Source organism: Hyaena hyaena, unplaced genomic scaffold, assembly GCF_003009895.1.
Source record: "Hyaena hyaena isolate Hyena2069 unplaced genomic scaffold, ASM300989v1 scaffold_126, whole genome shotgun sequence".
NCBI lineage: Eukaryota > Metazoa > Chordata > Mammalia > Carnivora > Hyaenidae > Hyaena > Hyaena hyaena.
The window spans coordinates 2173022-2185976 of NW_024080759.1; the positions used below are offsets into that span (position 1 = coordinate 2173022).

At 36.9% G+C, this 12955-nt stretch overlaps 1 protein-coding gene across 8 annotated transcripts in view; it reads right to left on the minus strand.

Annotated features, from left to right (window-relative positions):
* PKP4 (plakophilin 4) overlaps window positions 1–12955 on the minus strand; it is a 245292-nt gene that overhangs the window by 77555 nt on the left and 154782 nt on the right. For all 8 annotated transcript variants that reach the window (XM_039237527.1, XM_039237526.1, XM_039237532.1 and 5 more), the window contains one exon: window positions 2015–2049. In XM_039237527.1, coding sequence (XP_039093458.1) covers window positions 2015–2049 — 35 coding nt within the window. The remainder of the gene's footprint in view (window positions 1–2014; window positions 2050–12955) is intronic.

Below are 12955 nucleotides of genomic sequence, written 5' to 3' on the forward strand. Positions count from 1 at the left end.
TGATGATGCCAATGAGGAAGTAAAAGAGGATCAACCTCACATTCCTAAAGGGTGGGAAAAATAATATAATCTTTTCAGGAAAACAACTTAGTTACACATATCAAGAGCCTTAAAAAGGTTCATATGCTCTAAATAATATTTTTTTCTTTAAAAGTCTAGCCTAAGGTAAATCAAAGTGCGGATATAATCTTATGTACAGGAATGTCTACCACAATCCTATTTATAATAAAAATTAGAAACAACCTTAATGTCCAGAAATAGAGATATCAGTAAATATGGTATATACCTGTAGTTTTCCTTTATAGCTCCCCTGCCTCCAATTTCAAGTGTATAGCATTATATACCTTCACTAGACCTGAAGCACTTTAAGAGGACATGGATATTTGTTTTCAACATTGATAGCTATGTACGAGACAACTGTTTAAGGCTCCCAAGAAATATTTCTGGAATAAATTAATGATGTACTATTAAAGATAAACTTACAGAATAATTTTATATGAAATGGTAAATTTTTGCCACAAACAAGTACTAAATGCACTACTACGTACTTAGTATTTTTCTTTACATTTTTCAAATCACTTTTTAATAGTTTATGGTTCTGATTCTCCTGAGGAATATTTAAATCAGGTGACTTTTTTGCTCAAAAGATTTTCAGTGGCTCTCCATGACCTGTGGGAGAGTTCAAAGTCACTAGTATTTACACATCTCTATAATTTGACCCAGTGTGGCTATCTAGACTTTGTACACTTTACCATGTCTCAAGCCAGTTTTAAATGTTTGTATGCGACATTTCTGTTGTTGCTTTTGCTGCCTAACGACAAAGTGGTCTCTAGAACTTGGCCACCTGTCAAGTCCTAGGCTCTTAGGCCCATCTTCTCTGCAAAGCTATCTCAGGAGTGAGCTGTCCATTTACAACAATGTTACCCACACAATATATATTTGGCATCTAACCACATATTATTTCATGGCATGATTTTCCTTGTATTAAGCTATCATTTGTGAGTCTTTTGTTAAGTAGCTTTTCATACGTCTTTGCCTAATCTATGGCTTGAGTGAACACTGCAATTCTTGGGAATTGGAAACAGCTTCTTTATAAAAGAGGAGAGTACCGTGTATGCCCTATATATAACAGTGGAATCCTAATACCAGGTTCTGGTAAACTCAGATATCAGACCTTTGGTGATCTGAGTTTTATTCAAGATCAAAGCTTGTCTAAAAATTGTCGAAGTATTTAGATATCAAGGCCTATTCTAGTATTTACATATTGATGACATTGTCCTTTATGTTATAAGCTCCATGGAAGATGCAGAAACATGTACGTGTTGTGCCAATCACTATGTGATGAGCAATGTGTATAGTACTGGGTCCACGACGTAGGTGCTCAACATTTAGCGAAACACTGAGTACGAAGCCAGTGAATATATGTGAAGATGGTAGATACCATCCTTAATGTACTTCATCCTTTCTATGAAGTGAATTTGGAATAAAAAGATAAGAAAATTACATTTGAAGCTTCTGGATTATATTAGAAGCTACCAAATATTCTGCATCTCCATACATAAAGGATATGAATGTTTTAGCCAACTCTTCTCTTGAGTGTGGGAAACACTATGAAAGGAAAAATTTTGATTTATATAAATGATTAGCCAACTTTCCCAGATTATGCAGTGACTTTTGTGAGGGCATCCCCATACTTTCTTATGATAGAAGGAAAATATCCAGGTGATATGTGCTGATATTTAAAATGTCCAGTGATGTTAATAATGGACATGGTGCTGTCCAAAGCTTTAACTTTCTTTACAGCTGACATGTACGAATCTGCTCAATGATGTTCAAACAAATCAAGCAAAGTAAGAACTATTTGAAAGTAAATGGCTCAGCAGTGTCCCTAGTAAGGGCTCTGCTTAGCCTGTTTCACCAAGAGGCAGTAAACAGAGACAGCAGGCCATGAAACCACTCTTTTTGTGTGTGCAAAACCCAAGAAAGATTTTCCTTATGTGATAAAAACTCATACCTGTTGATCTCCAAGGAAATGACTTCTCAGTTGAGCTAGAGAAAAAAGGGAAAAAAATGGAAAATTTACTTCCTTTGTCATAAAATTTAACTATGGACCTATTTTGTACATAAACATTTAATTTTCACATTTCATTACATGAAAGTATAAAAAATCTCAAAAAAATTTAAAGCCACTCTTTTAACCAAGTTAATTTTAGACACTATTTAACTTTCCATATCAATTTGGGGATAAAACTGTAGTTTTACTTGGAAATTAAGGGAAATTATAAAGTGACAGAAAATTCTTCTTGGATAAGACAAATAAAATAGCACAATTATGCATGATATTCATGGTACTTATATCATGTGTTAATGTTGCTTTTTGTGATATGAAAACTATGTATTCATTAAAAAGCACATATATGTTATATACAAAGTACTTACACATGTATACATTGAATATAACACGTTAAAAAGGACTCAAAGGGTTGTTAAGAACTTCATTCTAATTCTTTTTAAAAGAAACCCCAGAAACTAAAAATAAATACATAAACACATAATACATACAAACATAAATGTCTAGAATCGACACCAAATTTAATGGTTAGTTTGAACTGGATGTTAACCTTTTGAAACTTAAACCATACAATAAACCTTCATATAAAAAATATAAGGTTTTAGGGACACCTGAGTGGCTCAGTGAGTTAAGCTACTGACTTCAGCTCAGGTCATGATCTCATGGTTCCTGGGTTCGAGCCTGTGTCGGGCTCTGTGCTCATGGCTGGAGCCTAGAGCCTGCTTTGGATTCTGTGTCTCTCTGCCCCTTCCCTGCTCATGCCCTGTCTGTCTCTGTCTCTCTCTCTCAAAGATAAACATTAAAAAAAACTTTAAAACACATATAAGGTTTTAAAAATCTATTTTAGTTATAGATGTCTTTAGTTTATAAAGTACCAATTTAATACATTTCTTCATAAGAACATATCTGTGTCTCCCTACCACCTTTTGCCAAATACAAGAAAGCATGGTGCTAAGGGGACAATGCAGTAGATCACAGGAACAAGAGGCTGGATTACGAAGCATTTATTAAATCCTTGATGAAGTACTTTACATACATTATCTCCTTTTTATTATCCACAACATCCTTATGAAAAGATACATCATCATCCTTATTTTACAGGTAAAGAAACTGGCCAAAGTCTTATGCCAGTAACCAGAATTGGCTGGGATTCAAACCCACGATGATCTGATTCCAAAATCAGGGCTTCTCACTACTATATACAGCAGAATGCCTTATGATCCCATTTTTGCATTAAACACGTATATACACACACACAGCATGCTTAGAAAGAAGTCTGGAAAAATAAAAACCGAAGTGTTAGCTATTATTTCTGTGGGGTACAATTAAAATGTCTTTTTCTTCCCTTCTTAAACACTTGTTACTTTTTTGAAATCAGGAAAAAAGCATATGTTGACATATTTTTGGAGCGTTTATTTAAGAAAAAGGTGTGTGACTTTGGGGTTAAGGAAACACTATAAAATAAAGGACCTGGAATGAACAGAAGAAGGGAATAGTGTTTTTAGTGCTACAGTTCTAAGATTTAAAGTTCTTGTTAATCCCCTGATATTTCTGCAGTTCATGAAGTGGTTAATGAAACTCTAGATTTAATAAGAACTCCCTGGGGGCGCCTGGGTGGCTTAGTCGATGAAGCGTCCGACTGCAGCTCAGGTCATGATCTCGCGGTTCGTGGGTTCGAGCCCCATGTCGGGCTCTGTGCTGACTGCCAGCTCGGAGCCTGGAGCCTATTTCAGAGTCTGTATCTCCCTCTCTCTCTGACCCTCCCCTGTTAACGCTGTCTCTCTCTCTCTCTTCTAGGAAAAAAAAAAAAAGATTATTTAAAAAAAAAAAAAAAAAAAGAACTCCCTGAACTTCAACTTTGTGTGTGATTTGCCTTTACTTTGGCCAGAGCCCTAGCATTTTACATTCTAGGACCTTGAACTAGCAGCAAGCAGGGGGGGCATGCTCCCAGTGAATGGAGTCAATCAGTTAACGCCTACCTTTAGCACTCTGCTGATGTTCCTTTATCTGATGCACTACTAACTGATTTCAGAAGGGGCTGAAGGGACAGGAAACGATGAACATTTGGTCAGATATAAGTAAGGGCACATGTGTTTTCTTGCTCTTGAGGGAATGTTATCACAATCTATGACTCCAAAAGTGGTTTTCTACACTCAATTTCAACTTCTCTTGAATCTGTTTTTATTTCATTCTGCCATCTAAATTAGTTTTCTAAATACTGAGGTTGATATTACCCAACTGTGTTCCTTTCAAAATGTCCATATTTTTGTCAATATTAAAATATGTGATAAATTAAAAACTGCCACCTAGCATTGTTTAATATACCTCAAGTTTCTTGGGAATATCATGAAAATTATCATCTTCAGAGTTTGAAACTTACATAAACTTTAATGAAATACTTTTACAAGATTTTTTTTCTCATAATTATAGATCATGGGATGTAATTCAGGTTAATTCCTCAAAATGGGCAAGGGATGTGGCTATTTTGCTCATTTTTTTATGTCAAGTGCCTGCCATACTGTCTCACACATAGCAGATGCTTAATATATGTTGTTGTTACAACAGATTGTATAGAATATCAAGTTCTTAACTGTCCTAACTAACCAGGGATATATAAACTATCAGTTATTACTTTGCTCAGTGGACTTATTCTTGCCACTTGCCACTTCCTACTCTAGGTAGGAAATTCCGGTAGCAAATAGCCTTTGGTCCTCAAAATACAACAAGGTGAAGGTGACAGGAAGCCTCAGTTAATATTTTTCCCTATTTTACGTAAAAGATAAAAATCATTAGGAAAAGAAGCTAATATTAGGATTAAAAACAAGCAAAATGTTCCATGGTCTTTTTTTGAAGACCTGTGTATTCAGCCAAATCACTTCAGGCTAATCTTGCAATTCTGTTATAACTGTTCACTGTGTGTTATTCAGAATGGTCTATTTTGCCTTGAATCGCTCACTTTAAATGATTCTCAAATTGTTCGCTACTCTGGGATTCGGGGATCAGACAATAAATATGTGTAATTTCGAAATGCTATTTTAAGTCACTGAATGTAACCTGCTTTTATCAGAATAATTAGAGGCAGCCCCATATTAGACACATAGGTTTATTATTCTCGCCTTCTTCCCTTCCTCTCTCCAACCATCTAATCCTAGAAGCACTTCCCAAACTTTTATTGACTGTCTACAATGTGTCTATAGGCACTGTGCCCACAAATGATTCCATCTTATTCCCTTTCACTTCTTATCCAAAGATGCCATGTAACTTGTGCTTTAGGAGATTCCTCTGGAATGTAAAACACACTTTCAAATACAAGATTGAATCATCCATGATAACTTTGTTTCAATGGAAAGATGCAGTCACAATTTCTAATAACCTAATTATCAACAATCTCTAGAATGAAATTCTTAACTCTGAGACTGTCTAGTCACACAGTGAACAATTAGAAGCAAGTTCATTAGCAAATTAATAAAACAAGGCAGTTCATTTTAATGTGGACAATATTAGTTTTGTTTCAAAGAAGACACCATGCTTTCATCACAATGTTATATAAAAAATATGTAGTAAAGCATTGTAAAATTTAATGTTTTCTTTTTCATTTCACAGACATAAATGGAGGCAAAAATATCTTTGCTAGATGTGTATGGTTGGGTTATGCAATGTCTTCAAAACTCTCCTGATTCTGGTATTGTTCTACGAGTCAGAAAACTAGCTTGCTCCTGTTCCTCTCAGGGCGGGTGGGCCAGTGACTGGGGAGGGGGGGGTCTATAAGAAGCCATGGGAGAGGGTGGCAATGGCACAGTGGGGGGCATCCACAGTGACCCACTGTTTCTGGACAACCAGACTCAGAACAAGATTCTCTGGCCATCTTAGAGATTCCATCAAGTTGATACCCACAGGCTCACACAAGCCAGAGAGGATTCTATTTGCAACCAAAAGCCTTGACTGACATTATCATAAAACTAAGTACAGTGCTATGACTGAAAACCAATACAAACAGGCCCTCCGAAAATTTCAGGGCCAAAACCGGACTCTAACCCTAGTGCTGTACTTCCAAATGCATCCCGGATAGAACACACTTGTATTCAATATCTTAAAACTCTTTTCCCCACAAACTAACTCCCGCCCAATCATTACCATCTAGTCACTCAAAGTGAAGAACATGGAATCATTTGTTTTCCACCCACTAGTGTGCAGTCTCTGTGAGGGCAGGAAAGTCTGCCTTATTCACAGATGTATTTCCTGAAACTAAGACAGTCCCTGGCACACAGCAGTCACATAAAACATATATCTTTTGAATTCATCCCTACTACCACAGCCACAGTTCGGACCTTCATCTTCTCAGTGTGTTGTGGCTTGATCATCCTTCCAGGCTCTCCTTCACACTGCTGCTTCAGTGATTTTTCAAACCCTTGGATATCTGACAGCATTCACGTGATGCTAATGCATAACAGACCCACAGAGGAAACAACTCAAACATCTTCATATGCCCCAGATGGCCCTCCACCACGCAGGTCCTTCTAGTCTGCCCTTTTCCACACAAACCTACATTCTAGGCACTTCTAATTACTTGCAGTTCCCCCACATACCATGCTGTTTCACGCTTCCAGTGCTATTTTGGGATAGAATGTGCAGAAACACAGTCTGGAAGCTCTTTCAGAATTACACAAATTCTAGAATGGCAAATGCAGGTACCCTGTTACAATATATATATGTATATATGTTACATACCCATGAAACTGAACATGCTAATAAAGTAAACTTTACTCCTTATCAGTTAAAACAGGCATATTTTTGAAAAATGGTAAACTTAAGCTTGTACCCAATTTCCTTCCAATTCTCATATGTCTGGCGTGGGCTAGCCTCCATTAATGGACACTAGTAGGTAAGCAGTATTGGAGGGGCCAGTGGAGAATTTGATGGAGCCACATAGTAATGTTACCATATCATTTCTCTCTCTCCTAGGTCTAGATGGGGTTCATTCCATTTAGTAGTACTTCAGGATACTGTCATTATTCTCCTACAAGACACACTGAATTAAATAGAACCCAAGAGTTATTTTTCTGTTGAAAAGTCAGGCCACAGCCCGAGACTAGAACATGGTGAAGCTGTAAAATTTACTGCGTTGTTTTATGGAAAACAAAATCTCTGTATTAACAGTGAAGGAAACCATCAATAAGACAAAAAGGCAAACTCCTGAATGGAAGGAGATGTCTGCAAATGATGTATCTGATAAGGGGTTAATATGCAAAAAATAAGAGAAAATTTATCAACTCAACACTAAAAAGCCCCCCCAATTATGCCGATTAAAATGGGCAGAGAAACCTAATAGACATTTTGCCGAAGATGACATCCAGATGGTCAATAGACATGTGAAAAGATGTTCAACATCACTATCAAAATAAAACCCTACATCTGCCAATATGGCTAAAATTAAAAAAAAAAAAAAAAAAGACAAGTGTTAGTGAAGATGTGAATAAGAAGTTACCCTCATGCACTGTTAGTGGGAATGTAAATTGGTACAGCCACTGTTAAAAACAGGATGGAGGTTCCTCAAAAAACTAATAACAACCACTATACAACTCGGTCATTCCTCTCCTGGGTCTTACCTCAAGAAAATAAACACACTAGTTTGAAAATGTGTATATTCCCTTATGTTTACTGCAACATTATTTACGATAGTCAAATTATGGAAGCAGCCTAAATGTCCATCGAGAGATAAAGAAAATGTGTATAAATACACAAAGGAATACTACTCAGCTATAAAAAAAGAGAGGTTGCCACGTGTGTTAACATGGAGGAACGTAGAGGTATTATGCTAAGTGATGTAAGTCTGAGAGACAAATACCATATGATTTCACTTATATATGGAATCTAAAAAAAACCCCAAAGAAATAAAAAGTAGAAACAGACTCATAAATATGGAGAACAAACTGATGGTTACCAGAGAGGAAGAGGGTAAGAAGATGGGCAAAATGGGAGAAGGGGAATAGAAAAGAAAAAAAATATCACTGCGTTAGGAAATTTTATACACACATATATATATGTGTATACAGAGAACACTCATTAATAGTTTAAAATTTGAGTATAGTCAATAAGTTAAATTTCACTTGTATTAATGGAGCGGAATCACTGGAATGAATTATTTAAGAGACTTTAATTTATGAGAGTATGGGTGTGTGGCACTGTCTAGACTATATACTCTTTACAGCATTCTCCCTGGTGATCACCAATTATCCTTCAAGAATTAAAAAAAAAAAAAAAAGAATTAATGAAATTTGATCACTTACTTCTTTACGTGAAGAATGTGCCCAATAACCCATCTCAATTTTAGGTCTTTTTGTATGATTTTAATTGTAGTAGTTGTTTACCTGTTTCAACTACCATCTTCTTGATGGTAAAGATTGTGTCTTAATTCTGTCTGTATCAACTAACGAGCATTGAGTAGGATACTACATAAATGATAGCTGATCTTAATCTTAACTCTTTGGATTCATTTTTTTTTAAAGTTAATTCTATGTAATTTTAGAAATTCTTTCTTTTCTTAAAAATTTTTAAAAGTGTTTATTTCTGAGAGAGAGAGAAAGAAGCAGAGAGAGGGAGACACAGAATCTGAAGCCGGCTTCAGGCTCCGAGCTGTCAGCACAGAGCCTAACATGGGGTTTGAACTCATGAACCTGTAGATCATGATTCGAGCCAAAGTCGGATGCTTAACCAACTGAGCCGCCCAGGAGCACCAGAAATTGTTTCAATTATTCTATGAAGGAATCAGAATTCCCCTGCCTTGATTTGGCTCTATTATAGAAGAGATGTTTATTGTACATCTAACATGAATCCAATTAATAAATATTTGCTGATTATGTACTTGAGTGTAAGACATTACTAGAAGCTGTAAAAGTCAAAAGACACAAAGTCCTTGTCTTCCAATGCTTGACTGTCTTAGAATTACTCATTACAGTACTTGTGTGACACCCCCACTGGATCATATGTCCAAAGGCAAGAAGGTGTCAAGAGACTTTGGAAAGGCTGTTCTTAAGCACAGAAATCTTTAAGAGAGGACTCTGATGGGCCCAGCAGTGTTTGAAGGAAGCATTCACCTACCTATAACAACTCAAAGTGTGAAACATTTGTCTTTTACGACAGAAACACAAGATCTAGCTCTCTTTCTTTCTACTCACATCAAGAGATGGTAAATTAGTATTGGGACCTATCAGGTAGAAATTTGAACATGAAGGCTCCAGTAGGAGAGAAATGTAGCAATATGAAATGTACTGCCAGATTCTAGAGTTCACTTCAATTCCCAGAGCTCAAAAATTGTAAAGGGCTAGGAATCAGCCAGTTTGGGAGACCAACATAATATTCTACATGTCTAAATAAAACAAATATTTCTCCCTTTGTATTATGATAGTGTCTTCAAATGGTTGCTTAAATCATCCCAATTTGGTAGCATTATATCATCTATTTATTTCACTATTACAACATATTCTTCCACAATGTTTTAAAAATTACTCTTAGATGATCTTCCTTTACTGAACAGAGGTAATTAACAGATGAACACTCATCAATCATATGTTCACTGGCTATTTTTACTATTAGTTTTACTATTTTGAGTTCTTACTGTAAGTTGTGAGTCCTGTACAAAAGTTCTATATTTCTTCTGTAGGATGTTAACTCCTAAATTAAAAAATTATCACATTTACAGATGACATCTCAGTGGCTCAAATGAATTCCAAACTGAGTATCTCTCTTTCCCTAACAATTCATTACTGTATTATTTTCAATTTATGATTCACTGCTTTTAAAAGTTAACTTTCAATTTTTTTCTTGTTATTGGTGGGCTTTATTATTCTACTAATTGGAGTTATTCTATTAGCAAGTATGTAGGTTTCCTAGATTCTATTTTTTCTTATTTTTAAAAAATTTTTAATGTTTTATTTACTTCTGTGAGAGAGAGAGAGAGAGAGAGAGAGCACGAGCAGGGGAGGGTCAGAGAGAGAGGGAGATACAGAATCTGAAGCAGGCTCCAGGCTCTGAGCTAGCTGTCAGCACAGAGCCTGACATGGTGCTCGAACCCATGAACTGTGAGATCATGACCTGAGCCGAAGTCAGATGCTTAACTGACTGAGCCACCCAGGCACCCCTCCTAGATTCTAAATCCATTGTGAAAACTTCTGGTGACTCTCTATTTTAGTTTGTTGTAATTTCCTTTATAATCCATTGCTCTAATATTTATAAGTCTTACTTGTTAACTGATTCCAAGGTCCATTTCTCGGTTAAAAATAAAAAAAGTGGAGGGGTGGGGGGACACCTGGGTGGCTCAGCTGATTGGGTGACCAACTCTTGATTTTGGCTCAGGTCATGATCTCAGGGCTCATGAGTTCAAGCCCTGCATCAAGCTCGCTGTTTTCAGCGCAGAACCCACTCAGATCTCTATCCCCCTCTCTTGCTGTCCCTTCCCTGCTTACACTCACTTTCAAAAATAAATAAATCTTAAAAAAAAGAAAAGAAAAAAGAGGGGTACCTGGGTGGCTCAGTCAGTTGAGCGACAGACTCTTGTTTCAGCTCAGGTCATGATCCCAGATTTGTGGGATCAAGCCCTGTGTCAAGCTTGTACAGCCTGCTTAAGATTCTCTCTCTTCCTCTCCCTCAGCGCCTCCTATGCTCTCCTCTCTCTAGATAGCCAATAGACACATGAAACAATGCTCGGCATCCCTCCTCATCAGGGAAATACAAATCAAAACCACACTGAGATGCCATTTCATGCCGGTCAGAGTGGCTAAAATAAGCAAATCAGAGGACTCTAGATGCTGGCAAGGATGTACAGAAACGGGTACCCTCCTACACTATTGGTGGGAATGTAAACTGGTGCAGCCCCTCTGGAAAACAGTGTGGAGATTCCTCAAAAAATTAACAATAGAACTCCCCTATGACCCAGCAATAGCACTGCTAGGAATTTACCCAAGGGATAAAGAAATGCTGAAGCAAAGGAGAAAATGAAACCCAATGTTCATAGCAGCACTCTCAACAATAGCCAAAACATGGATAGAGCCTAAGTGTCCATCAACTGATGAATGGATCAAGAAGATGTGGTTCATCTATACAATGGAATACTACATGGCAATGAGAAAGAATGAAATCTGGCCTTTTGTAGCAACATGGATGGACCTTGAGGGTGTTGTGCTGAGCAAAATAAGTCAGGCAGGGAAGGACAGATATCATGTTTGCACGTATAGGAGGATTAGGAGGAACTTAATGGAGGACCATGGGGGAGGAGAAGGGGAAAAACAGTTGGGGAGAGGGAGGAAGGCAAACCATGAGAAACTCTTGAATGTCAAGTACAAACTGAGGGCTGATGGGGTTAGGGGGGAGGGAAAGGGGGTGATGGGCATGGAGGAGGGCACTTGTGGGGATGAGCACTGGGTGTTATATGGAAACCAACTTGACAATAAACTATAAAAAAAATAAAAATTTTTAAAAAAGGTGGTTTGTTTGGGTTTTTATTTTTTGGCAATGAATTCATATTGCAATTACTTAGCACCTTGTTATCCTCTAGGCATTACAAATTGCTTTTTAATGAAGTGCATCATAATCTTCTTAGATATGGACTTTGGGCTCCACAGTTCCCAGGTTACTTCGTATTTCCTAATATGCACCTCGGATTTTCTACCCAAGGAGTCTGGCAAAATAACTACTAGTGATTCTTAAGTTTTTGTCTCTACTAGGGAGTGTTACAAGATAAATTTAAAACAAATTCCTTAACTGAATAACCATTTTAAGCATAAATTTCTGTATCTTCATTAATTATAATAATCAATTATGATATGGAGAGCATATCATATTTTATCATTTTTTATTTCTATTTAGTATCACTTTGACATTCCTTTTAGTTAGTACATTTAAAATTTAACCCTGTTTCTCTTAACACATTTATAAAATATTCTACTAGTTCTTTCTGAGTTCTTAGCTAGGTAGACCTCATTCTGTGCTTTAGCTTAATCTTGAGTGCTTTTGAATAAGCTTGAGAATGCTACTTCTTGAATACAATGTCTGTGGAAGTCCCAAACATTTGGGAAGTCTTAAAAACATTTACCATGTAAGCAGGTCGAATTTCTCCTCACCCTCAGCAAGAATACCCTTGAACTTATTTTATGCTCATGATTATCAAGGGTAGAAGTGGGATCTAGAAGACTGAGATGGAATCAAGACCTCCTTAATGCTATAAACCAGCTTCTGATGTTCCATGAACTCATACCACCTACCAACAGGGAACTGTTAGGTTGGAACTAGTTTTCACTTTCCCTGTTTGGGAAACAAGGACCTCACCTGTCACTTTTAGATAGATAATAACTAATGAGGAAACAGATCCTTTACATTAAAAAGAGACTTAATCTGTGTCCTACTACCAGAACAGCAAGATCAGTTAGACAAGATTAAACACAATTATTCTGCCCTGATAGGTACGGGTATCTTCATTCTTCCACTAGACTATTTCAAGAAGTCAAAGATAGGAAGGCCAATATGTAGAACAGATAATGAAGGTGAACTGCTTTGCCTGGCTAAAGCAGAGGTAGGGAGCTAGAAGGCAAACAGCTATCCCCATCCATGACACTGTTTTTAAGGGGTTCTGAGGATCCTAGTTTGAAAAGTTACTAGCCTATACACAAAAGGTTATCTTAACAGTAACTCTCAGAAAGCAATCTTTCTCAGCATCTAACCACATTTTTAGGAGGCTCTTTGAAATTTATTTCTCTACTCATGATCAATCTCAACAAAAAGAAAAACTCTTCCTCTAAATTGATGATTTTTCCAGGACTCACGTTCCTTTCTATTTTTATCATGGTATCAGGCCCTGGACAATTCTCTATTGGATGAAGACTGATTTCCTTT